At 52.0% G+C, this 26,651-nt stretch overlaps 7 protein-coding genes across 9 annotated transcripts; 3 read left to right on the top strand and 4 right to left on the bottom strand.

Annotated features, from left to right (window-relative positions):
* Nucleotides 1–2,735: 2,735 nt before the first annotated feature.
* On the bottom strand, nt 2,736–3,361 carry LOC117650698. The gene is made up of 3 exons (XM_034394278.1): nt 3,217–3,361; nt 3,071–3,133; nt 2,736–2,983 (listed from the first exon to the last, which is right to left on the bottom strand). Exons 1-3 carry the CDS (start codon nt 3,239–3,241, stop codon nt 2,736–2,738), a joined length of 336 nt encoding a protein of 111 aa, XP_034250169.1. The 5' UTR covers nt 3,242–3,361.
* A 4,828-nt stretch (nt 3,362–8,189) lies between these two features.
* Nucleotides 8,190–14,476, top strand: LOC117651036. Its single transcript, XM_034394750.1, has 3 exons — nt 8,190–10,188; nt 10,283–10,393; nt 13,654–14,476. Exons 1-3 carry the CDS (start codon nt 8,259–8,261, stop codon nt 14,451–14,453), a joined length of 2,841 nt encoding a protein of 946 aa, XP_034250641.1. The 5' UTR covers nt 8,190–8,258; the 3' UTR covers nt 14,454–14,476.
* LOC117651037 lies at nt 14,437–16,622 on the top strand. Its single transcript, XM_034394751.1, has 4 exons — nt 14,437–15,215; nt 15,303–16,124; nt 16,219–16,329; nt 16,484–16,622. Exons 1-4 carry the CDS (start codon nt 14,457–14,459, stop codon nt 16,568–16,570), a joined length of 1,779 nt encoding a protein of 592 aa, XP_034250642.1. The 5' UTR covers nt 14,437–14,456; the 3' UTR covers nt 16,571–16,622.
* Nucleotides 16,623–17,070: 448 nt separating this feature from the next.
* Nucleotides 17,071–18,330, top strand: LOC117651045. The gene is made up of 2 exons (XM_034394763.1): nt 17,071–17,207; nt 17,301–18,330. Exons 1-2 carry the CDS (start codon nt 17,177–17,179, stop codon nt 17,900–17,902), a joined length of 633 nt encoding a protein of 210 aa, XP_034250654.1. The 5' UTR covers nt 17,071–17,176; the 3' UTR covers nt 17,903–18,330.
* Nucleotides 18,326–22,413, bottom strand: LOC117651039 (putative cyclin-dependent serine/threonine-protein kinase DDB_G0272797/DDB_G0274007). Of its 2 annotated transcripts, none has more exons than XM_034394753.1 (2): nt 18,892–22,413; nt 18,326–18,791 (listed from the first exon to the last, which is right to left on the bottom strand). In XM_034394753.1, exons 1-2 carry the CDS (start codon nt 19,211–19,213, stop codon nt 18,481–18,483), a joined length of 633 nt encoding a protein of 210 aa, XP_034250644.1. In that variant the 5' UTR covers nt 19,214–22,413; the 3' UTR covers nt 18,326–18,480. Both variants share the same exon structure in this region; 1 of them encodes a protein (XP_034250644.1).
* Nucleotides 22,414–22,422: 9 nt separating this feature from the next.
* On the bottom strand, nt 22,423–23,313 carry LOC117650697. Its single transcript, XM_034394277.1, has one exon. The coding sequence runs from the start codon at nt 23,311–23,313 to the stop codon at nt 22,423–22,425; it is 891 nt and encodes a 296-aa protein (XP_034250168.1).
* On the bottom strand, nt 23,159–25,292 carry LOC117651042. Of its 2 annotated transcripts, none has more exons than XM_034394758.1 (2): nt 25,122–25,292; nt 23,159–25,045 (listed from the first exon to the last, which is right to left on the bottom strand). In XM_034394758.1, the coding sequence occupies exons 1-2, from the start codon at nt 25,207–25,209 to the stop codon at nt 24,342–24,344; spliced, it is 792 nt and encodes a 263-aa protein (XP_034250649.1). In that variant the 5' UTR covers nt 25,210–25,292; the 3' UTR covers nt 23,159–24,341. Both variants share the same exon structure in this region, with proteins under 2 accessions (XP_034250649.1, XP_034250650.1).
* Nucleotides 25,293–26,651: the final 1,359 nt, after the last annotated feature.

The raw sequence follows: 26,651 nt of genomic DNA, 5'->3' as shown, positions 1-26,651 counted from the left end.
TGTTGGTCCCCTTGCGTTTCGTGTTGCGGACAAGTGCGGAAAAGTTATCATCGGGGCATCTTAATTGGCTGAGCGATAGCGAAGCCTGTTACTCCAGTGGGTCTGAATTTTTTTTCCTGTCTGTCTGTCTGACTGTCTGTCTGTCCGTGTGTGTGTGTGTCTGTGTGTCCGCACTACTCCTCCTGCACGGCTCGGCCGATCTCGGTGAGATTTTGCACACTTTTTAAGTATGTCCTTGGCTCGGCACACGCGAAATCTCACCATCCTAGCTCAACTGGTTTAGTTTTTATAGCCGAAAAACACTTTAAAAACGGCGAAAAAACGAGTTTTCTGTAGGCAGATCGCTTCTGTCGTGATGAAAGGGGGGTCTGGGGGGGGGGGGGGCAGAGCCCCCCAGCCCAGACAAGGGGAAAAGTTACAAGGGTCAAGATCGAGTTATCTGGAGATAAAGCAACTTTCTCGAGCATGAAGGGGGGGTCTGGGGGGCGCACAGTGGTCGAATCGCCCCGAATTTCTGGTCAGAAGGGTATTTTACAAAGTGTGGATTTTGATATGTTTCAACACTTTTCCGTGTAATAAACACCCCACGCATCGATAATCCACGTGGGTTTAGCCTCCAGTCTCATCGAGTTCGTGTACAAAGAATAGCAAACACAGAACTTTAACTGCAGCGTTTCTCATGGATGTATTTTGAAGGAAATTGACCATGGCCCGTACAACTCAAGAGTTAATTTAAGGTGCCTTAACTTTTTCTTCAGTTACTGTAGCTTGTTCTCAATGAAATGCCACAGTGGGCATTGCTTTATAAGCCTTCCATACGTTGGAAAAGTCACGTTTTCAAAACATTTACAAGTTTAACTAAATTTTATAAAAAAACAGGAATCTACTTTAGAACATGATAAAACACGGTCGTCCCTCTGGGTCAGGGACCTTCCCCCAAGTGTCCTCTAAACAATCGCATTGAGTTTTTTGCCGTCCGTTTCCGACTTTCGAATCTATGACCGAAAAACCTCGTCGTTGCAGTAGCTTTTCAGGCAAAATCGCTCAAAAGCGTGGATTTTATTCCATAATTGGCTATGTCCAACAAAATATAAATTACCGTAGCAGCTCTCAAAGGTAAATTAGCACCAAAGAAACTTTTTTCAGGTGTGGAGGGTGGAGGAGGGGGAAGGAGATGGAGTAAGAATAAAAATAACGGCAAAAATACAGGTAAATTTTAAAATAGGCACCTCCCAAACAAGACAGCGCCAAACCCGCCGGAACCTGACGCCGAAGCTTTTGAACATTTGGCACGGTCTGTTGAGACTCGGTGCACTAGTCATGACCCATCCGGATCCATGAAAGCCTGGCAGGAGCTGAAAAACTGTCGAGAGCTGTTAAGACCTGTCGAAGCCGTAATGTGAACGGCATAGGCGGCAGCACTTCGGAAGTCTATCCATGATACGGGCAAGATGTTTTCCATCAGGGACTTATTTACTTTGTGGCGAGTAGCTGAGGGCAAATGTTGAGAAGAAATTCCGCTTTCTCGGACCAGTTATGCCAGAGAAAGAAGTGCACTGAACCCTTTATTCATAATGTTACCCCTTTTTTGGGCGTTTACCGCTCCTAGACATGAAAACTTGAATCGACTATGCCAGATTCGGATTCAGCGACCCAAAAAACGTAAAGGCGGGTATAAAAAGCGCACTAAGTACACATACACAAAACTTTATCCCCCTTTTTGAAAATTGACCGCCCCTGGACGTGAAAATTTGAAACAGCTACATCAGATTCGGAGTCGGACACGCAAACAACGAACATGCAGGTGAAAAATGTGCGCTGAACACTGGTTTTAACAACTTTACCCCCCTTTTGGATGCGTTAACCGCCCCTGGACAAAAAATTTTGAGCTGGCTATATCAAAATCGAAATCAGCGACCCAAAAAACGTATATGGTACAGAAAGAACGGTGCTAAGATCACTTTTGTACTTATGACCAGAAAACTGAGGTGATTCGACCACTGTGGGGCGGGGCCCCCCAGCACGCAACCAGTTAGGAAAATCGACGATGGAGATGGAGAAGCCATTGCCTGCCGAAGGCAGGCTAGCGCCGCAGGCCAAGGTAGGTACGCCAGGCGCGCATTGGAGAAACAGGCAGCGAGACATCGCGAAGCCTGTTACGACAAGACGCGGTCTGGCGTAAACCTACCTTGTATACATGTAAGGGAAGCGCCTCGCACCAATAACTCCGCCCTGTGTGAGTAAAAACTGGGGGTTGAGAACACCTCTCGGAGCAGGCAGGCTTGCTCCGCGAGGTGTCCTCAACCCCCAGTGCCTGTGAGGCGGTCCTCCGGAGTTGATAAGAGCGGTGCTGCCCCCCTCCCCTCCCCCCTGTCCCCTCGCCTGCCGCCCCCGCCTCGCCTGCTGCCCCCTCCTCCTCCGCCTCTCTGCAGCGGCCGTGTCCCCCTCCCCCTCTCCCTCCCACTCCCCCGCGTGGCGCTTCGCGCGCAGTGGTGCGTGTGCGAGGCTACTCGGTATGGCGAAGTGATCGGTCGGAATGTGCTGCGAGGCTAGACTGGTATGGCAAAGTGCGCGCTCTGGCGCTGACGCTGCGCGCTGGTGCTCCCCGCCCACTCCCCTCTGCTGCGTGCGGACACTCTCACAGTGTCACTCGCTCACACAAACACGTCTCAGGCAAAAAGGGAATGGAAAACCGAGTAATGACAGGAATGTTGGCTGGTATTATTGTCATTTATTTATTCACGAGCCATCTCCTCAACAGCTTCCAGGTGCGCACGCATATAGTTGTCTTCCAGCTCCGCGAGCTGGATCTCCCTCATGGCCTCCTCCTCTTCCTGTAGGTGGAGCTCGTAGCTCTCTTGCAGGAGGCGCTGCTGACGGCGCTCCTCCGCCTCCTCAGCCTCCTTCTCCGCCCACCTGTCTTCCTCTGCCGCCTCCCGTATGTGACAGTTGTCGGCTGTATTCAGGCAGGGTTCCGTGCATCCTGCACACGCAACAAATGCTTAAAAAAATCCCAACATTGCAACACGCAAAGCGGGCCAAAACAAACAAACAAACAAGTAGTACTTACCACAATCTAAGAAGCTGCTCCCGATCTGCGCCTCACTGCCTGGCTCTGCCGCCCCCGTGCGTCCTGCACACGCAACAGCCATGTTAAAAAAAAATCCCAACACTCCAACACGCAAAGCGGGCCAAAACAAACAAAGTAGTACTTACCACAATCTACATAGATGCTGCTCATCCTAGCGAACGTTGCACAAGAAACAGCAACAACAACAACTACACACACACGTACACTGGTGGGAACACGCAGGGCCCTCACACGCACAGACACCAACGAACGAACGAACGTGCTCTTGAAGTGTCGCCGCGGCGAAGGCTGAGACAACTGTGGCGTCCGTGTCCGCCCTCGCCGGCCCTCGCCGGGACGCGCCCCGAGGTGCCGCACCCTGCGGACGCACCCTTTTTTTTTATGCGGACTGATTGACCTGCGCGCTGCCCGGATCCTTCGCATGCCTGGCGCCAGGCGCCTGGCGCCACGACGTTGCGTTGCGCATTGTTTGGCCGCACCCCGCGAAAGGTACTCGATGCAATCCGAGGCCCGATCCACGGTCCGGAGGCCTGCGTCCTGCAGTGTCTGTGTTGTCATCGCCAAGTGCACGTCGTCGTCGAGTGTCGTCCCGGGCCACGCCGAGAGCGCGAACGCCAGCGTCAGGCCGTGAGCGCACCGCGCACGCGCGCGCGCACCGTCGTCTGCATCGCGCATCTGTGTCGTTGTGTCCTCGCACGCGCGTGCTCGTGTGTGTGTGTGTGTGTGTGTCTGTGATAGCGCAAGTGAGAAAGTGCGAAAATCGGCTGCTCGTTTAACCATCAGCGTGCGTGCGTCAGGCGGCACGCCGACGCATGCCTGTCCAATATGCTGCGTGTGATTGTATGCATCCACATAAAGGCGTACCGCGTTTTCTACGACTGTGGTGAACAGCTTGTGTATTGCGAATCACATCTGCCGTGGGACATTCCGGCCGACAGCTCGCACAGAGGAAAACCCTGCACCACTATTCTCAAGACCGAGTACCACGAGACTCGCCCCTACCACACCAGGGCGAGCGCTGTCAACAATTTCAACGGCCATCATCGTTGCGACGTGTGCGATGAAGTATGCGGCGAGATTATCTACGACTGCGGTTGTGTCCCTTCGTTCACCCTGAGGCCGGCGTACAGCTTCGAACGGGTGGAGGAGTGAGTGATTGACGTCTGTTGTGACAGCAGTGACAGCAGGTGCATCGCCAGGTAAGTGTCTGTGTGTGTGTGTGTGTGTGTGTGAGAGAGAGAGAGAGAGAGAGAGAGAGAGAGAGAGAGAGAGAGAGGTGTGTGTCTGTATGTCTGCCATTTTGCAGTGTGGTGTAGTGTTGTGCGAGTGCTAATGTGTCTTTGTGTGTGTGTGTGTGATCCGCGGCAGGTGTCGGCTGCTCCGGATCATGGATCCCGCCTCTGATCCCGTTCCTGATCCCGTTCCTGATCCAGCTCCTGATCCAGCTCCAGCTCCAGTTGCAGCTGCAGGTGGCAATGAGGCGGCGTGGGAGCCGTGGTATTCTGCTTGCATTGTGACACGTGGATACGTGTGCCAGTCGCGCCACTCGCAGTTTGAGAAACATTATTTTTGCGAGAGGCACGTGGGATACTGGGACCTAACGGATTACTCGTGCATTAGGCATGAGGGCAGCCACAGAACTGTTGGCTTCATGATTATGGAAGAAGTGACGGAGCAAATGACTCCCCGCCAGTGTGAGTTGTGTGGGTGTGAACTTCAATTCAGTGACTTTAAGTGCAAGTGTGATGGTTCGAAACTGTATCGCAGTTCAGTGCTAGCAGAAGATGACGCCGTGGATGAGCTAGAGGAAGAGGGATGGGAGGAAGAAGAAGAAGAATGGGAAGAAGAATCCGAGGAGGCCCCTCTATCCCCCGCCCCCGCGCCGGCTGAGGAGAGTGACGGTGGTGAGACTGACCCGGAAGGTGTCTTTCAGTAGGCGCCGCATTTAAGCCGTCCGCCCTCGCGCCACCCGTCGGACACTCGCGCGCGCCTCGCGTGCGCCCCTGCGTCCCGCGTGCGAGGGGTGCGGCCGCGTGCCTCCGCTCTGACGCGCCGAGGCACGCCAAGGCGCGCGCCGCTCCGCCACCATCCCCCTCCCTCCCCGTCCCGCTCCGCAGCCCCGCAGCCCTGCCGCGTCCGTCGGTCAGCCGTCCGTCCGTCGATCACCGAGCCGAGTGGCGCCGTGCCACACCCAGCTACGCATTGCTCGCCGTCGCCACCCTCCGGCTGCCGCCGCCCTCGCTCGGTGCCTACCTGCCTGGCAGCCTACCTGCCCGCCGGTCGGCCGGCCGGCCGGTCTGACCGTCCAGGCGGCCCCGCGGCCCCGCGGCTCCGGGCTGTCTGCTGAGCCTGGCTGAGGCTTCCCGCCCGCCCGCCCTGACCCCCGCAGCTCTGCCGTGGCTGTCGGTCTGTCATCCGTCCGTCCGCCCGTCTATCGTGCTGGCGGGCAGGGTAGAAGGCGCTGCCGCCGCCCGGCCTCGCCCCCGCCGTGTCACAGCGTGCTGCCCCCCAGCGACGCCAACCCGCCGGCCGCGCACGGACTCCAGGCGCAGGGAGTGTGGCGCTATCGCCTCGCCGGCGCCTGCCTGCGTGCCTACCCGCTCGCCTGCAGGCCTGCCTACCTGTTCGCCCATCCCCGCGCGCGCGCGCCTCGCCGGCTCCAGGCTGTCTGCTGACCCCCCCTTCCCTCCACCGCCCGCCGTCGCCCGCCCCTGGGTGGAGCGCTACCGCCTCCACCACCACCACCGCCGCCGCCACCACCACGACCACCACGTCCGTTGCGAGGGGCAGTGTAGTGCCTTAGGCCCCGTTCAAACCCTCCCGGAACTCGCCCGCACACAGAGCCCTGTCTCCTCGACCGCCTCGGGTGTGCTCGTGTGTGTGTGTGTGTGTGTGTGTGTGTGTGCACTCGCAAGGCTGCAGGTAAGTCCAGACGCGCGCGTGTGTGTGTGTGTGTGTGTGTGTGTTGTAATAATAATAATTAAGTGCGAAACTGTTGCAGTGTTGTGGTCGTCGGCCCGAGGTGTGCCGCTGGTGGCGTCGCCGCTGTGCAGTCTCCCCGCCCCTCCGCGCCCCTCCGCGCCCCGCTGTATGAAGCTGTACGTGTGAGTGTGTGTGTGTGTGTGTTTACGAATACATAATAATAATAATAATTCTCGTATTAATCCTTGCAGCGTTGTGGTGCCAACACGTCGTGGCTGGGGCGGTCTCTGTCACTCACACTCTCTCTCTCTCACTGTGCGGCCGCCCCGCCCCGCCCCCGCCCCGCCATCTGAGACTGAATTGTGCCCTCTGCGAGTGTGTGTCTGCAAGAGCTGAAGGTGAAAATACTGTAAACCTGTGCATATCATAGTGAATCGTTGTGTCGGCCGAAGGTGAGTGTTCATGTGTGTGTGTGTGTGTGTGTGTGTGTGTGCGTGTGTGTGCATAGTCAATACAACTCTACTAATAGAAATGTTGTTGAGTGTGCGTGTGTCTCGTCTGTTGCCCTAAATAATAGATGGCGGGTTTCCGCTGTGCCGAGTGTCTGCTGCAGTGCGTGTCGCTGGCGGCACTGCAGACCCACCAACTTATCCACGCGGGAAGCGCACACTGTTAAAAAAAAAGTCGAAATTTTCAGACTTTTTAGGATGAAGTCAATTTTGAAACCCAGTGGTCTGAAATTTTAGACCCCCGGACAGTCTGAATTTTTGGACCACCTGTCGTCTGAATTTTCAGACTAGCAAGTACTTTGAATTTTACGACTACCAGGTAGTCTGAATTTTCGGACTAATGGCAGTCTGAATTTTTCACCTCGCGGGTTTGAATTCTAAGCCGCCCAGGTAATATAATTACCACTTGTCAGGATGTATATTATGTTTTGGAGATGCATGTTTTAAATTGCTGAGAAACATGGAATGCATGCACTAAATAGAGCAGTTGTAAAACAGCTCTTGTTGTTAAATGTAGCACCCAAAGTTGCGCAAAACTTTTACTAGATATGATATTTTGCTGAGAGAGCTTCCCAAAAACAAACCTAGTCCTCGAATGTAAGACTCCAGGAGATGCAGCTGTAAACACTGGAAAGCAGCATGTTGGATCCAGATGCACACTTTGTGGAAACTTTTCCGGCACGATGAAAATACTTTGGGGACGAGGATGAAAGAGGAGTGGCAAATTTCCAAAACGCCACCCACTCGCTCATCACCCGTCCCTTTAGTTTGGAAGACGCAATATCAGTATAAGGCTACGCCACTTTCACAGCCTGCTTGCCGCGGATTTCGGATGCTTCAGAGTAGTGACTGCACGCACCCAGAAGCGATTTCGGAGCACGGAAAGGCGAAGGCAAAACGGCACTGTACACACTGTGCTGAGCGCCGATGTAACACATAAAACGTTGCTTGACGACGGAGCGTCACAAGAAAGATGACACGCGACGCGGACTCGTATTCGGATGCGATGTGCACTGGTCTAGAGACAAGCTAAAACTGACGCATTCTGTCCAGAAATCCCGAGTGGCCGAGGGATTAAGGGCCCCCTCCTCTCCCCCCGCCCCGCGCAGGTAGGCTGCGGCCGGCACGCCGGTCCGCGGTGATTTTCCGAACGCCCCGGCTCGACTCGGTGTGCCTTGCTCGGCTGGCCGCCGCCGGAGCGGCTCGGCTCGGGTGACCCGGGCTTCGTTCCAGGCCGGAACCAGGGCAAACATGTCGCATCCTGCAGCTACCAGCGGAGTGCAGGCTGATTTTAAACTCAACACTAGACGGCCGTTCGCTTAGCTGAGCAAAAGTCTATTTACTACTGCTCTAGCAATTCAGGGTCCATAGCACCTAAAACGCAGTCATGCCTTTTATCAGAAAATAAAGCGTCAATTTCAGACTGCGCAGGATGAAAATTCAGACCTTCTGCTACAAATGACTGTTTTAAGACCCCGACGCCGAAAATTTTTACCGCGCCATCCAAATATTCAGACTCTTAAGTCCGAAACTCATTTTTCAGACCACAAGGTGTAAAATTAAGACCAACTGTCTGAAAATTCTGACTCAAGTCTGAATTTCAGATTCAGACCACTAGGTCTGAAAAACTTGGTCTGAATTTTCAGACTTTTTTTAACAGTGCAGGGCCCTCAGGGCGGTCCGCAGGTTCACGTGCGAATAACTTTCGCCGATGCCCTCTGTGTGGGGTTAGCTGCATGTCGCCAGGTTTACTGGATCGGCATATGGCATGTCATGCGACCATGGACACGCTGACCCAGCTAGGGGTGCCGGCTGCTCCGGCTCCTGGCCAGGCCTTGCATTTTGATCCGACTGCAGCAGCAAGAGCCCCACGCGGGGAGCAGGCAGCCCCTGCAGCCCCTGCTGCTGCCCGCATTGTTGCCGGACGCTGCCACTGCCCTCACTGCCCCAAGACGTTCTCGCGCACTAGCAACCTGCAGCGTCACTGTGAAAGGGCTCACGCTGCCAACCGGCCGGAGCGCTTTTCGTGCCCTCGCTGCAATGTGTGGCGGACAAGCTATGAGCTGCTGTGTGATCATTATCGCTCAAAACACGGCCAGGCGCGGGCATGTGATCGTTGTTGTAGCGCCTTTGACTGTCCCCAGGTGTTCCGCTCGCATCGCTGTGTCGCGTTGGAGAATGCAACGTTCCTGTGTGTATACTGCCGCGAAACGTTTACATCGCCAGGGGCGCGCACGAGGCATTTTCAGTCCTGCCGCTGGCGTGCCAATCACGTCGACCTGGTGTCCGGCCGTGCGCCAGCGGTGGCGCCTGCTCCCCCAGTCCTTGATGGTGGCGGCGCGGGTGCTGATAACGGTCACTCCGAAGACGACGACGAAGACGAACATCAACAACAACAACAACAGACTGATAAAGACGCTGGCTGGACGACCATGTTTTCTGTTCACGACAAGGCTCAGGTGCACACACTCCCACTAGCCGACCAGGTTGATATTGATGCCGCACTCATTGCATATAAACAACGGCTAATTGAAAAACTGGCTCAATGTTTGGATGAATCCAGTGGTGGTCTCAAGTGGTGGCTCGTGACAAACATAGAATGTAGACGCGAGATACCCGGAGACGAAGAGGGACAGTTGGTTGTCGAGACTGCCGAGAAGTCTCTTCGAAGCGGTCTACAGCGACTCCTGAAGGTCCCCGAATCCATCCCAGAGCAGATTGAAACGGCCATATTAGAGGTGCTTAACAATGCAGAGCAAATATACCTGGAAGGAAGTAACTGGGTCATTGGAGCAGTACTGTCACTAGACCTAAACACTGCCGACTACCGCCCCGTGGTGGGTAGTCGGGAGGAAAGCGGTGGCAGCTTCATGCCCGTTCCGGACTGGATTGGTAAAAGGCGTAAGTCATTGTTGAATATAGCTAATAAAACAGACAATCGCTGTTTTGAGTACTCTGTACTAGCACACATTCATTATAAAGACATCAGAGCAAACCGCCATAGGCCTGCTCAATATCGGCGCTACCTCGGGGAGTTAAATATGGGTGACTGGGCCCCCGAGGTGTATCGGCCGATGAAAGTCGCTAATATTCCTAAATTCGAGTCAATGAATCCGAACATCTCTATCTGTGTCCTGTCGGCGGTCGTGGAGGACGAGCTAGATGAATATGAAAACATTACGGACGACACTGAACTTGCTGCGGACGCAGCGCACTCCTATCCAGCCGCCGCGTGCGTTGAACCTGGCGATGTACACGATGCTGACCTAGAGGGCAGAAAACGGAACAGACGCATCATTGTCAAGTACTGCACAAAGGAGAAGAAACAACACCACGTGACTCTCCTTCTGCTTGACAATGAGGTGACTGGGCGCAGTCACTACGTTCTCGTTACGGACTTCCACTCGTTCATGAGTTGTGGGCGAAAATGGAACAATCGCATCGAGTTCTGTAGTTACTGCCTTAACCCTATATGGCCGCGCAATGAAGGGAACGGCAAAGTATCCAAGCTTGCCGAACACGAGGCTGTGTGTCGCACGCTGGGGGCGCAAAGAGTTGACTACATGCCTGGAAGTGCATGCTTCGATCAGTCACAGTTCAAAAAGTGCCAGCTAGACTATTTCAACGCATACTATGACTTTGAATGCGCCCTGCCAAAAGTAGAAGGTGAGTATGTGATGAGAGAGAGAGAGAGAGAGAACACACACACGTTTATAAATGTCTGTCTGTCTTATTTATGCACTGCATTATTATATTTCAGAGACGCCAGATGGCACCCCAAGGAAAACACAACGCACCCAGCGCCACGTGCCTGTCGCCTTCTCGATCCTAGTCACCAATGTTCATGGTGATCTTGTTCAGATGGTGACAAATAGTGTTGGGAAGTTGGAAAAAAAACATGGAAAAATACGTTTTTTTCCTATGTTTTTTTCGTTTTTTTCCATGGCTATACTTTTCGTTTTTTTCCAATTTTGAAAATTTTTTAACTTTTGAGTGTTTTAACTAGGTTTTTTCTTTTTGTGATTGGGAAGTATTTAAATGAGAAACATCTTAATTTATCTAATACCCCAATTACCTCTAAAGCCCCTCAAGACTGTATGGTGTGGGAAATTAAATTCTGATAAATACGAATAAGGTTTTCAAGTATTGATGCAACAAATATTTTTTTCTGAAAACACTTTGTTTTTATTACAAACGCATGAGATAAAATAAATTTTTATAATTCAGAGTCACTTATATCGCTCTTGTTATACATAAGATAAAATTAACAATTTTAATCATACAGAGTCACTAATATCACTCTCTTTACTATTATATAGAATAAAATAACCAATTATGATTATTCAGAATCACTAATATCACTCTCAAATTCTGAATCAGGATCAGAATCAGTACAGTATTCATCATCACTATCAGTGGTTTCAAGCACAATATCAGGAGTAAGACTAGCTGTGGGATAAGATTTCATTGTTGAAACCCTGTGAGCCTGGCTCTCTTTCATTTTTTCAAATTTCTTATAAAGTAGCTCTTCATTCAGGTACCACTTTGTAGCAACAAGTTTTCCTACTCTCTTATTCAATAACTTATTTCTTTTCTTTGTATGAATATTTTCATAACCAGCCCAGATACGCTCACAACTGGTAGAGGTGGGGCAACATGTCATAATTCTTACAGCGACGGGATACAAATACTGTTCGCTGCAAAAATATTGCCACCACTTGAGTGAGTCAGTAGTGTGTGACTTGGACCAGAGGGTATTGTTAGCAAAATGACCACTCTTGGAGCGGAAATCAAGCAGATTTGAGAGGACCTTTTCCTCATCACAGTCTAACTGTAAAGCAATGTTTTTGATTACTTCGGTTGCCAACATCACTTCATTGTCAGTTAAGCCTTTGCCACAAAAATTAGGGTCAATCAAATATGCAGCCAAGTGCAAGTCAGTGAGAATAAATTTGATAGCACTGGGAACAATACTTCTTATTCTATCGGTGTCTATAATATTGAAGGGGTTGATGGTATCTAAGTCACCATCTTCATCTACAAAGTTATCCCAACAGTGCCTTATGTTCATCAAAATGGGAACAAGATGAGACAGCTTAGCATCATTAGCTTCAAGAATTTGAACTCCCTCAGCAACAGGCTGAATAAGATCACATAAAACATTAAGATGATTCCAAAATCCATCATTATCTAAAACCCTTGAGCGAATGTCATTAGGAACGTCAATACTTTCTAAAATCACAGTGGACTGGAGGGCTGCCTTATTTTTCCGAAGCGAATCCAGACAAGAAAAAGCCCCAAAGAATCTTGTCGGAGAAGGTAGTATCAGCTCTCTGGTATCGGAGCCATATTTATCCTCTTGCTGCTTTTTGAAGAGCGCATGAACAACCTTGCGCCTCTTGATGTACTTGATCACAGATTTAGCTTGCTGATACAAAGTTTTAGGTGCCCCCTTCTTAAACAAATGTTTGATGATCAAGTCAAGTCCATGAGCCCCACACCCAGCTGCAAAAATTTTGGGATACTTCCTTTGAACTTTCTTCCATGCAGCTCGCATGACTGGGGCATTGTCTGTTATGATTATGAACACTTTAGACGGGCCAACCTCTTCAATTGTATCAATGCACAAGGAAGCAACATAATCACTATCTTCTTTGTTGGCACCTTGCTCAATGGTTTTTAAGAAAACAGGGTACGGAGTAGCAAGGAGAAAGTTTATAAGTCCATCCGATCTGCGATTTGTCCAACCATCACACATTAAGACAACACACACAGCATCATCAATTCTCTTCTTGTTGCTTCTCGTTGCTTCATCATATTCAGCGTCAAGAAGAGGCCCTCCCAATTTGCAGTGGTCTGGAGGCTTGTAAGCGTTGTTCAGGTTAGAAATTGCTTTCAACATATGGGGTCCTTCAAATATGGATAAAGGCGCACCTTTAGCAAACACAGCTCTAGCCATGAGTTTATCTTGATATTTTTTCTGATCACTGGTCATGTAATGAACATACGAAGAAATTTTAGATTTACTGGCAGGAGTGTTTTTCATGGAAGAGTTAGTCGCCTTGGGTTGGGATTGCGATTGAGATTGTGCTGCAGCTGCAGTCTCAACAACTTCTTCGACATCATCCTCTTCCTCTTCTAAATTTGAATGACCTGATAAACAAAATATAAAAGCTAATTAATTTCAATGGAAAACAAAACAACGGTGGATTTTAGTGTTTGATTAGCAACTAAAATAAAATATTTATGATCAAGTTCTAACCTTTCTTAGGAGCAGGAAACTTCTGCTTTATATAGTCTGGGCACTTAGGACATTGACTGATGTGGGTTTTCATGCGACTTGCATTTGGAAAGTTGTATTTGGCATCTGTGCAATACTTGCATATAACAGTTTTTATCTTGTCTTTGTCTGTTTCGTCCATGATATGCTCGAAGTGCTTCCATATTGCACTTTTTTGGGGTGGCATTTTAACAACGTATCAACGTGAATTTGATGCTGAAAAAGACAAAAGAGCAGGAAAATATCAGTAAATGAACATAGGCTCACAGAAACCTAACCTCTTTTGAATGAATTTGACTCCAGAGATTATGAAAACCAAAACCGTACTCTAAATCAAAGCTCTCTGACCGTTCGTAACTAAACTCTTGTAATTTTCGCTATTCATTCATGGTTGTGTCTGTGTCATTTGACTTACCGTTAAAAAAGCCACCGACTTATTTACTCCGCACCTCGCCCGCTGCCACCGCTTGCCGCCTAGCCACACCTGCTCGCTTCTGGGTGCTTCTGGGAGGGAAGGGGACGGAGGGTTGGAGGGAGCAGGAGGGAGATATGGAGCCTAGTATAGACCAATCGGGAGAGACGTGTCATCAAGCGGGAACTTCAAACAAACCCAACGTGAAAATGCCTTCAGGGCCCACGCAAAGTAGATATTGCGTGGACATACATCGTCATATTTACCAAATCCGAGGTTTTAGACACGACAATCTATTATCCAGTAATATTTTTAAACTAAATTACGCTTTTTTTTGAATTTTTCATACTTTTCCATTTTTTCCGGAAAAAAACATGGAAAAGTATGTTTTTTTCCGGCTGATTTAATTTTTCCGGAAAAAAACCAACACTAGTGACAAAGCATGGGACAGAGGAGGATGACGTGGCCGGCATGTTTCTCACTGAGGCATTCCGACTGGAAGCAGAACTGTATGAGAGGCGGCCAAACTACCCCATTCATATGAGTGATGATCAGATCGAACAGCATGAGGCCGCAACAGTGTGCTACCTGTGTCGGAAACCGTTCAGTGAGACTGAGCCCAGACTGGCAAAGTGTGCCGACCACGACCATAATTTACAGTTCCATTCATACATTGGCGCGGCGCACAACAAATGCAACGGGGCGAAAAAGAGAGAGTCCAGACTTACATTTTGGGCACACAATGCACAGCGCTATGACATGCATTGTGTGTTCAAGGCTCTCATCTCCCACCCTATGCTTGTCGGAAAAAGCATCGATGTGTTGCCCACTACTCACGATTCGTACAAGTCCGCCACGATACACATCAACAGAAAACAGCGTCGTTCCATCAAGTTTCTGGACAGTTTTAACTTTGTGAGCGCCTCGTTGGACACTATTTCGACCTCACTTAGTCCACACGATCTGTTTATGCTGTATCAGGTGTACCCCAACAAGAGACTGCGAGATCTGTTGATGCGGAAAGGCGTGTACTGTTACGAACACGTGCAGAGCTACCAACAGCTTGTGGAAGAGACCCAACTACCAGGTATCGATGCTTTTTACTCATCACTGACTGGAGACACTGTGTCCGAAGAGGAGTACGAGAGAGCTAAGGCGGTGTGGAGCGGCCTTGGATGTAAGACACTACTAGACTACACTGTGCACTACCTGAAGACGGACGTGATCCTGCTGGCCTAATTCATGAACCGCTTTCGATCCATGATCTACAAAAAATATGGACTGGAAGTTCACTGGTTTGTGTCCGCGTCCTCCCTCAGCATGTGCTGCATGTACAAATTTACGGGGGCTGTCGTTGAGCGTGTCAGCGACCCGCAAATGCATGCTCTGCTATCTTCAGGGGTGAGAGGCGGCTATGCTGGAGTGCACCAGAGATATTCTGAGGCAAACATTCCTGGAACACCTACATATAAGCCAGAGGAGCCCGAAAAGCACATTCTTCTGTTTGATGTCAATGCGCTTTACAGCCACATGATGCAAAAACCCCTTTCTGTTGGGGATTATAAATGGATGTCTCAACAGGAACTGGACGGCATCAAATGGGAGGAGCTGAGTGAGGAAGATGAGCACATGTGTATTGTGTCTGTGGACCTCTCCGTTCCCCGCCACCTGCGCTCTCGATTGGATGAATTTCCACCTGCCGTTGAAAAATGTAAAGTTCCGCCGGAGTGGTACAGCAACGTGCAACGGGACATGATACGGGATTGCGGCCTTAAAAAAGCCCAGCTGTCTGAGGAGAAACTGGTTGCCCATCTCCACCCGAAAAAGAACTACCTCGTCCACGCTCTCGTTCTGGCGGCATACATTAAAATGGGAGTGAGGGTGGACGCCATCCACTCGGGCATACGGTTCAGGCAGGCCCCGTACTTACGGCCCTACATCCAGGATCTCATGACGGAGCGTCAAAATGCCCAGTACAAATTTCAACAGGATGTGTGGAAGGTCAGTATCGCATTCAAAGAGGTGCGCGTGCGTGTGTGCGTGCGTGCGTGCATCAGACTTGTAAGCAGAATATGTACTCTGTTTCAGATATTCGCGAACGTGATTTATGGCCAGCTCCTGATGAATCCGCGCCTGCATCGCAAGGTCGACTTGGTGCGGACTGGAGAGGAGTTCCGGAAGCTGGCCGCACAGTCAACGTTTAAAAGTTTCACCATTTTCGCCGATGAACTCGTTGCTGTTGAGCGGGCGCAGTCTGTGGTTCGGATGAATAACCTTCCCACGGCGGGTCTGACTGTGCTTGACACCAGCAAGAAACTGATGATGGAGATATACTCGGAGCTCAAGAACAAACTAGGATCACGCATGAAACTCCTGGTCACGGACACCGACTCTCTAGGCGTGGAAATTGAAACCTCTGACCTCGTGGCGGACCTGCGCTCCCTTATGCCCATCCTGGATACGAGCGGCCTGCCAAAGGATCATCCTCTGTATGACCAGACGTACGCTCGTGTCCAGGGCCGACTTAAGATTGAGTATGGCCACTTTAACATCCTGCGGTTCTGTGGAGTCCGCGCTAAAGTGTACTCCCTTGACGTGGCGGGGGTGAAAGGTGAGCGCTCTGTCGTCATGAAGTGCAAAGGGGTAAACAAGTCTGCCCTCAGGCGGACGGTGACTTTTGACGACTACAAAAACTGTGTGATGAATGGGGCCGCTAAGTATGTGAAGAGCAGCTCCATTCTGACCGACCGCAGACATAACCTCTTTACCGTTGCTCAGACGAAGTCCTGTCTCAGGAACTTTGATGGGAAAAGGTACATCCTAGACTGCGGAATTAAAACGCACTCCTATGGTTATGACCCACTCAGAGAGGGAGAGCAGCAGGAGAAGGAGGACGACGACAACAACCAGGTGTGTGTGTGTGTGTGTGTGTGTGTGTGTGGCGACGAGCCTAAGTGCAGTCTGCGGAGTCGCATGTATCTAACCCTTTCTTATCTCATGGCAGATGTTTTGGGAGGACATGGATGCCGACGTCGCCGCCCAGGTAGATCAGGCGGTCGACCGGGCCGAGGCTGACGAGGTCGAGGCTGCCTCGGCCGTTGCCGCATTCCTTAGGGTGAGCCCAGTGTATACACTGTCGGAAAATGTCAATTCATCTTTATATTAGTCAGTGTTTGCACAGTGTCGTGTCTCGTATTCCCACTTTCCTTACTGTCTACATGTTAGCGATGTTGCTGCGCCTCACTGTATCTCTCTACTTACGCCCACAGGATGATGATGATGACTGGGGAGAAGAGGCCCTGGGGCTTGATCCAGAGATGATCGATGCACTTAAAGTCCTCCTGAACGAACAGTGAGGGTACTTTGTCTGCTGCTGCTGCTGCAGCTGATGGTGCGTCGCAGCCGAGCCGTGCCGTGCCGGCCCGTGCGGGCCGGGCAGGAGCCCCCGTCGCCGCCGCGCCGCCGTGCCGCAGCCGCGCCGCCGTGCGCTGCTCGCGGATTCGCAGCCGCGCGCGTGCGGGCCGCCCGGGCGCTGCTCGCGGATCCGCAGCCGCGCGCGCGCGACCGTCCCGTCCCGTCCGCCCGCGGGTCGCGGATTCACAACCGCCCCGCGCGCGCGCGCGTGCGCGCACCCACCGGCCGGCCGATTGCAGCTCGATGTCTGTGGAGTCAGGCAGCCAGCCGGCTAGCCCAACAGTCCAACAGACACTCACACACACACACACACACACATCCAGCAGGTAGGTAGGTACCATCCCACCCACCCGCCCTTCCTCCGTCGGGTGGAGGGGCGGTGGGCCGATATAACTGCTGGGCCCGAGCAGGGACTAACCACAGTTGCCTTCCGCAGCAGGAACAGCGCACACTGAAGCAAGCAAGCAAGGCCTAGTCACCGTCGCCGCCGTTTTCGTCGTCTTTGCTGTGCCACTAGCACCACCACCACCACCACCATAGCTGTACTCATGTCTGAGCCACGCTCCCCTGCAAGCCCTGGTAAGTGTGTCTGTGTGTGTGTGCGCGCGCGTTACGGCAAACTGGTTAGTAAGTTCATGAGTTCTAACAGCCGGCGTGTTGTCTGTTTTTCAGAGATGGCTGCATCATCTCAGGTGCCTGATGACACTCTCCTCCAGCCGTCTCAGACGGCCATGATGGAGGCCATGGAGGAAAGGCGCGTCTTCGGGCCGAAGCCTGACTTTGCAGACCTCAAGAGGGCAACCAGGCGACTTCTCGCTACAAGGCAAGGACCACCAAAGTGGGTGCTGGAGAAGGCGTACCCGCTTAACCCTTCCCAGTCCAAGAGGATTGTTATCGGCCTCTGTCTCGAGAGGAGGCTGCACATCTGTGTGGCGATTGAGAACGCCTCTGGACTCGGCATCAAGTTGCGTAGTGGGGACCTGGAGCATCTTCTGGACCGCTCGTGGGTGGACACCGTTCTGCAGCATCTGAGCGAGCCCACTGCGTACGGTAAGAGCATGAAAAGCGACGGATTTGAGTTCAAGTGTACGTTGTTGCGTAACTCGGAGCCGGGACTGCGAATCTCGGCTCTTGACGAGGAAAAAGAGTGCTACGTTATTCTAGGGGCTGTTACTTGCAAACGGTTGTTTGAGCTGAAGCATGCCTTGAAGCGCAAGCTGAACATGCTTCAGTCAGTCTCTATGAGACCGATAAGTGGCTTTTGCGTCGTCTAGAGTCTCTGAAGGCGGACGCATACACTGCCGGACAGGATAACCTGACCGAGGAGCAGGCTTTGGATCTTGTGATTAAAAACGTAGAGTTTCATGACAAGGGTTATATTTATCACTCTGATTGGGCCAACATGGAGTGTAACTTTGTTCATGACATGTTGAACTGTCATCCACACCTTGTGGCAAGGATGTTATGTGATTTTACCAAAGAGTAGTTGTATTTGCTACACTGTGACATGACTTGTACTATCATTATCATTTCTTTTTTAAGAAAAATATTCATGACCGTGTATATATGAGGTCATTTGAGTGTGTTTGTGAGTGTTTGTATACTGTCTATATCCACTGAAGCAAGTAAAATAAATAATCCATGATACAGCATTTTTAAATCTGTTGTGTGTATGTCTCAGTTTATTATGTCCTTCATCATCTTGCCCCATGAATATACAGTTGATAATTAAATGGAAATAGAGAGTAATGATAAAATACAACTAGCTCAGTTGAACATCTCTCTCTTTATTAATATTCATGAACATACAAACACACACACACACACACACACACACACGACGCGACTACACTCATTTAGAACTTGAGAGATTTCTTGGACACATTTGGGCCCCAGACGACACATGGAGCAGCTGACACAGTCTTTCAATATGGGGACACACGGACCCGCCTGATTGGTGCTGCTGCACAGGTGGAGGGGGTGGTTGCAGTGCTGGCATCGGCTGCTGCTGTTTATCTTGTCGCTGCTTTTTTCGTTTTGGCTTGATTGACGCTGCTGCTGCTGCTGCTGCTGGCTGCCCAGCAGGAAGACCGCTAACAGTGGGACGCTCCTTTCGCTGCCTCTTCACTCTGATGTCTACGGGTTTGATGGGCCGGGGATGGGCTAAAGGAGGGCAAACACACACACACACGCACAGAGTATAAGTCACACACATACAAACACACACACGCACTGAGTAATGTTACATTCAAATTTGACTCACTCTGTTTACGAGCACGTTTCCTTGACGGCTTGGGTGAACCATCCTCCTCGTTCGGCTGCTGCTGCACCTGTTGTTGTTGTTGCTGCTGCTGCTGCTGCTCCGCTAGCTGTTGCTGTTGCTGCTGTTGTTCCTGGATGTCCTGCTCAGACATACTGGCTAGGTAGGTCTGGAACAGGGCGTGGGTGTCCGTGGTGGTGGCAATAGCCTCCTCGTCCGCGATGAAGCACATGGCGGTCTCGTACGCCTCCTGGCACGGCGTGTTGCTGCTGCTGTCGCCGGCACCGCTGGTGGTACTGACGTGCGCGTCCTGGATCGATGCCATCCTGCCAGATTAAGTTCACGGCGCAGACTGACGTTGTGGCACGCACGTTCTACCTGTTTCTTCCAGTTCCGAAGAGAGGGGGAGAACATGGAGGGGATGGCAAGCTCCCTCATGAACTGGCACTGCACGAGGTCATCGTTATCAGCCAGCCGATCCGAGAACTGCCTCATCCAGGACTCCAGGCTGCATCCTCGTGCTCGGGCCAGCCCATGACTAAGACAGTAAAGGCCACATACATTGCTAATCCAGTTTTGAATCTGTCGATCAGAGTACACTGCACTTGCGCTGTTTCTCCGAACAAAGCCAATGACTTCGGGTGCTAGGGGCCGCCGACCTAGGCTGTTCATGACCTCCGCCTTGAAGTCCTTTGTGAGCCATATGGACACCCAGTGGGTGCCGGGCGGTCGGGTTGACGGTGATTCATTGTAGATAAGATGGCGGGGCCGTCCAGCGACGTTGAGGCCGGCGAGGGCGTCCAGCGGGAAGGTGCCGATGTGGAATCGTCGCAGGGTCGGGTGGGCCTTAGCAGCCGCTGTCAGGTCCAGAGTCGTCGTCGGCGAGCTGTAGTCCTTCATGCTTATTACAGTACGGTCACCTCGCGACTGGCGTTTATTTCTAGGGTGCTGTCAAACTTGGCGTACAGAATGATGCATACTGCTTCATTAAGAGCTGCTGACAACCTTCCTTGCACTGACACGGTCCCGTATTCTTGAATGTTTTGGCTCGGTCCCGTTCCTGAGCGATCGACAGTTAAGTCGACCGCACACGCAAACGCGCCATCGCGTATGTTTCTCACATTATACACATTTCCACTGCCTTCCTCATAGTCCATCCCCAGTTCAGTGTAGAGGCTTCTTAAGAGAGACGTACAGCCATAGGGACTGCTCATGTCCATGACATATCTTCGCTCGTTACCGTTACATATGAATGATATCTCCGTAAAACCACAGTGTTGGAACTCGAAGGGACTCGACGTTTTGGTGCCGTTAAAGTGAGATGCTTTAACGGCAGTGAGCAGAATAGACGTTGGTAACTTGCCAGAGAACGCCACTGGTATGTTCAAGTTCACAGAGCCCGTTGGATGAAGGAAAGTCTTCAACATCGTCGATTTATATCTATATTGAGCACTTTGGTGGCTTAGCATTTGCTCCACACCAAGACTCAGTTCTGGGTTAGCAATATAGTAGGGGATGTGCAGCTCCGCATCATGAAATCGGATTTTGCCCCAGCTTCCCGCGTCGTTTGAATCCATGTAGATTTCAGGAGTATTGAGCGTAAGGCGTACGCGGATTGGCACTTGATCTAGTATGTAAGCACCGTCTTCCAAATAACATACATCAGGGCGAATCTTGCCAATCAGTTCAACCTTTTTAGATTCCCTGAATGCCAGCTGTCGCTCGTCCCACGCTGCCTTTGATGTGGTTGCATTCGCGTCAGGCACATACAACAAAGTTGACAGCATACCCTTTCTAGCATTCTCATCACTCGTCGTGTGTAGATCTAGTAGGGCCTTGTAATGATATAGATGAGGAGACTTTGTAACGGGCTGTTCAGACAGGTACACTTCACACTGACTGAAGAATGAATGCAGGAGATTGTCAATAACACCTATATCATTTTGATCGGCACGAAGAACATTGTCATCAGCCCACACCATTGACACACTTAGTCGCAGGGCTATATTATTTATGTCCATATAGTGCAGCGGCCGCCCGGGACACATGAACTCAATCACATCTGGGACCTCTGGTATAGCCGACAGGGGCTTCACTTTTTGCACCATGCGTCCCGTAATGCATGACTGCACCGGCTTCTTGCGAAACAGATCAAGCTGATTTATCATGCAGGGCTCCAGTTCCGAGCTCATGGCGATGGTGGGGAGAAAATGTCTCGGATGGATGATGCGTTGGGCAGGGGCTGCGGACGGCGCTGGCGGTGTCCACGCTTCTGGATGCTGGTGCGGGCGGGAGCAGCCTTTGCTGGGCGGCGTCTGGAAGCCAACTGACGACGCTTCCCGCGGCGTCCTGAGCCAGATTGACGGGCCCCGTTGAGCGCTGCCTTCGCGATCTGCGTGAGTCCTTCTTTGCCTTGGCGCTTGATGATATTCTTCATAGATTCACCGGGGTTGTTTACAGCTTCCTTCATCATATCGGAGCCGACACTAAAGGCTGCGGCCCCAGCATGCTTTGCAGCACTGCTTGCAAGTGGGCTGAGGTACCTCCACGCACTGCGCAGAAGATTGCCGAACCAACCACGGCCCGCTTGAACACGAAATCGCGAGCTGTAGTAAGGTAACGCCGATCCAGCGCCTTGCTGTTGTTGAGCCACGTAGTAGGCGTAGAAGGGATTAACGTGTTCCATAATGGCGGCTGTGACGAGACCTCCTTCTCACTCCTCGGCTACGATGCGACTGCGGAGCGTTTGATGTGCAGTACGAGCACCAGCGGGTGTTCGCTGGGCGCAAAGTTCAGATACTCGTTGTGCTTGTCCTTCACTTCTATATAAATAGTATCAATCACTCTCTTTTCGATGGGGAAGTAGTACACAGGGTAAAGTACCTGCTGTCTAGTGTCCAGGTTAAGGGGCAGGATGCGAAGGCATTTTCCTTTAAAGTCCGAGCAGAGGGATGGGCGAATAAGGTCACAGTAGATAAATGCACGGGATCCACCCACTACAGCGCGAGGGAGCCGCGCAGGGCGTCCAGCTTCGGTGGGGCTCACCGCAGACGGGGCTGTCGTCTCCGCAGACGACGAGGGCGGTGGCGCACCGCGCTGGAGCACTTCGGACCTCTTCCCCTGAGGGGCGCCGATGCTCTCGTCGTCTTTCTGCTGCGTCTCCGTCTGCGTGCTGCCATGAGGCTCGTCCTCGCCAACAATGGGGTCAGTAGACGTCGCGATGGCGGCATCATGGTGGCGACTCGCAGATGAGGACGCACGTGCTGCTTCGTCGACGTTCCCCGCAGGAGTGCTGGCCCGATGTTTCCTCTTCTTCCCATCAGGGGGCCAAATTACTTCAGCCAATCCGCACTCCCAGTCTGATTCACCTAGATACAGGGGCGTCTGCAGTTGGACTCGAAAGTGAGATAGCTTGTTATTGGCGAACACCTCTCCGGAGGAATCAGAGATGAGTGGCAGGTACAGGCTGTCGGGCAGTCGCTGCACACCGCTAAAGTCCGCGCTGTCCATCCTTTGGGAGAGCTCTTCCTGTTGTCACTTGTTCCTGTTGTTCTCGGGGAGCCACTCACGCACTGTGGGCGGCCAGCCGACAAAGGTCGCCAGTACCTCCCGCCGCTTGGTCTGGGGGTTAATGCGCCTGTCTATAATCTTCTCAATCATGTATCGGCGGTCTGGCCGGTCCTTGGCGGCTATCAGTTCCTCTTCAAAGAATACTCCGGCGACAGGCTCTCCTTTAGAGTTGTTCAGCTCGTAACTGTGCGGACGGGTGCTTCTCCTAGCTTTGACAGTGAATATCTGCGGGCTGAATGTGCCTCGATAGGCTTTGTCGAGGCCGCGTCTCTGCAGCGATGCCCGCACTGTGTCACCCGGTTTGAAGCGGAATGGGCGCTGTGCGGGTATGTGCGGCATGTGTTTTAGATAATTTTTCTCCCATGATGGATAGACATCCTTTTCACTAAACTTATTTGGGGCAATGCCGGTAGAGCTGTGGGGTGTGTCGTTAATGCTTTTCACAATGTCCTGCAAGACAGGCATAAATTCATAGGTGTTTTTGTGGGTCATGTATCTGTGGAGCCTCCGCTGAAGCGTCTGCCCGCTGCGTTCGCAAGGAGAGCACTTCTCTGTGTTGTTAGCAAACAGATGGCGAATGCCATGTTCCTTCATGAGGTTCCGGAAACCTTTAAATCGATATTCACTGCCCCTATCGGAACGCACAGTGCTAGGGGTCTGTTCAAACTCGTTTTCCAATAACTCTTTGAATGCTTCAACGCAGGTTTCACCCATTTTATTTAGCATCGGTTTCACATACAGTTTTCGAGATGTACATTCAACAGCCAGTAACAAATAGCGCACTCCTCCGTTAAAGTTTGCTACGCGTCCAGTCTCTATCAGATCGGTTTCCACGAGGTGCCACAGCCTGTGCATGTTGTAGAATGGTTTGGGGAACTTTTCACGGCGTGGAGCATGCTGTGTATATGCATACTCTTGAGTCAGGTAGTTTTTCACATCCTGCGGGCCTAATATTGTTTTTCTGGAGGATGGCTCGGTCGCAGCACGGCGGAGGAGGTGTTGGCCAGCATATGCAGCGTAGGATTTGCCCGGTTGAGTCCAGAGCCTGTCGAGCACGCGGCGCGCCGTGTGTGCGGGCGCTAGTTCTTTCCGTACCGGAGCCATGAGGAGGACGAGGAGGACGATGGAGTACCGCGTGTTGACTTCTGCAGATTTTTAGATCGGGTCTTGACGGGCGAGTGGCGAGGATCATGCACTATGCGACGCATCGGCATACTCTTTGGAATCTTCGGAGTTGAGCCACTGATTTCCTCATAGACTCTCTCTGCGGTTTTACGAATTTGCGACGTTCTTGCCTTTTTCTTGGTCGCCGAAGGAGGTTTCTTCGGGATTACAGATGCTTTGGGCGATTCCGGCTTTGATTCCGGCTCCTCTGGCGGTTTGATGGGCCCCTCGGAGTGCTTTCTTGGCTCCGGCTCCGACACGACTAACTCCAGAGGAGCTCCGCGCTCCTCGGCGGCCTGCACAAGATGGCGCTGCTGCATCTCCCGGTAGCGGGCGTAGGCTTGTGAGGGCCCGATGCTCGCCGAGTCCTTTGCAGCACTTCGGAGAGCAGTCTGGCGAGCAGCATCCGTTCGGCTCGTCAGCTCCCGATCGCGCCCTAGCAGGCGCTGCAGCTGAGACGGCGAGAGGATAATGCGCTTGCTGAGCGAGTGACTCATCTCGATAGCAGACCAGACACGACTGCGGCGATGAGCGGAAGAAACCAGCCCGAACCCGTCTGGTTGGCGAGTAGGTCGCGACGTTTTTTCCAGGCCAGGCGGTGATTAAAGGCCAGGGTGCGTATGCGTTGCTTATGGCGGCTACACTGCCGGACGCACTCTGGGCTCAGCCGGGCTTTGCTCGGTCCTGCCACAGCATTCAGCACAATCTCGCATATACAGTCAACCTCTTGACGGTTGAGGCTGTTCAGAAGCGATTTCCTCCGCACTTTGTTGGCTTTCAGAAGCACCTGCATGAGTGGAATGTTTTTCCTCACAGAATCGCTCGTATGCTCCATCGTCACGCAACAGTTGCTGTAGGTCCTCGTCAGTACTGTACACACCGAGTGCTTCGTCGGACGGAAACAGTTGGGTGCGGTATCGCAGGGCTGGGTGCACTTGTTGGGTCAGATCACACAGCAGGTATCCAAACGGCTTCTTGCAGGCGTCCAGGTAGCAGTCGTACAGTCCTCGAGCACGGGCGGGCTCCAACTGAAGGGCCAGGCGAAAAAATGCGGCACTGTCACGCGGGTTGTTACACGCTATAATGTACTTTGTGCTTTGCGTCATATCGCGATGGAATCTATTTTTCGGAAACAGGGAATGATTCAGGGATATCACTGTCAGGTTTCTGTGGTGTGAGTGCACTGTATAGAGGAGTTGAGTCTGCAGTCCTTGCTCGTGTTGTAGGTCATCCAGAATAACAATGGTGTTTGGTGCTATTGTTGCACCATCAGGCACACCATAATGAATTTGAAATTCACTTCGCTGAGCTATTTCTCTGGGCGGCTCGCTTCCATTTGGCAGGCACCACATATAATGGTCAAAGGGCGATGAAAACATTTCTTTTTCATGTTCCAGCATCCGCAGCGCTAGTGTCGTCTTTCCTGAAACACAGAGCAAATACAGATGTTGTATTTGTACATACTTTGCCATATTCATAGGCCGCTCATTGGCGCTCACCGCTGCAGCTCGGTCCGACGATAGATATTGTTGCCGGCGTGGTGAAGATGCTGCTCGTACATCTCGAGTGGCTGCCTTGCGCGTGCATAGTAGATGCGTAGAAGGTACGCCAGCACTAGCAGAATAACGCCTAGGATTGGATAGTCTACAAAGAGCGCAGCCGGTATTTCATCGACGACTTCCCGTGAGCTACTGCCAGTCTTGAGGCACGAACAGTCTTCGAGGGGCACGAATGACGTATACTCCCGCCACAGTGATTGAAGCATGTCGGGTTGGAAGGACTCTGATTGGTTATTATGCGATTCACAGAGCGTCAACCACTCAGCAACGCGCTCAGATATGGCGTCTTCAGGCAGAAATATATAATCGCGAACAACTTTGCTCCATACGCTCGAATCTTTGCACGATTTCAGTGAGGCAGTAGCGCTAGTTGTATAGACAACGAGTGCAGCGCACACCAGGAGTAATTTTCCATGCATGATGCGTGCGTGCTCTACAGCGATCAGCGTCCGACTAACCTAACCTGGACAGGTTAGGACCTGTCGATTCAACAGGCGTTTGACTAGAGCAGCAGGAAGCAGCAGGAGGTAGCCCGGTCGCTCGTGCATGCCACTCCGCGCTGGTGCGCGCGCGCGCGCGCGCGCGTGTGAGAGTTTGTGTGTGCGTGTGTGCGGGATGGAGCGGCGGGGAGCGCCAGCGCACAGCGTTAGAGCGCGCACTGTGCCATACCAGTCTAGCCTCGCAGCACATTCCGACCGATCACTTCGCCATACCGAGTAGCCTCGCACACGCACCACTGCGCGCGAAGCACGATGCGGGGGAGTGGGAGGGAGAGGGGGAGGGGGAGACGGCCGATGCAGAGAGGCGGAGGGGGAGGGGGCAGCAGGCGAGGCGGGGGCGGCTGGCGAGGGGACAGGGGGGGGGGGCAGCACCGCTCTTATCAACTCCGGAGGACCGCCTCACAGGCACTGGGGGTTGAGAACACCTCGCGGAGCAAGCCTGCCTGCTCCGAGAGGTGTTCTCAACCCCCAGTTTTTACTCACACACGCCCCATCGGGCCCCATCGATGTCCGAAACCACAAAAGAGTGTTTTTTAATGTGTTGAACGCATTTGTAGCAAAAACCCGCCACCGTGAGCCAAACCGCGAACGAAATGTTGCGCTGTGTGCTGCTTTCCTTTGATTAACAAGGTAGGTTTACGCCAGACCGCGTCTTGTCGTAACAGGCTTCGCGATGTCTCGCTGCCTGTTCCTCCAATCCACGCCTGGCGTACCTACCTTGGCCTGCGGCGCTAGCCTGCCTGCGGCAGGCAATGGCTTGTCCATTGTCGGTTATTTTTTAACTTGGTGAATGCTGGGGTGCTCCGCCCCCCAGACCCCCCTACATTCTAAATAGAGTTGTTTTATCTACAGATAACACGACCTTGACCCTTGTCACTTTTAAACTTGTTAAGGCTGGGGGGCTCCGCCCTCCAGACCCCCCTTTCTCCAAGCCAGAAGTGATCTATCTGCAGAAAGCTCTATTTTTCGC

Source organism: Thrips palmi, unplaced genomic scaffold (genome assembly GCF_012932325.1).
Source record: "Thrips palmi isolate BJ-2018 unplaced genomic scaffold, TpBJ-2018v1 HiC_scaffold_5, whole genome shotgun sequence".
Classification (NCBI taxonomy): domain Eukaryota; kingdom Metazoa; phylum Arthropoda; class Insecta; order Thysanoptera; family Thripidae; genus Thrips; species Thrips palmi.
The sequence above is the reverse complement of the archived record's forward strand: the minus strand, read 5'-3'. Positions and strand labels throughout refer to the sequence as shown.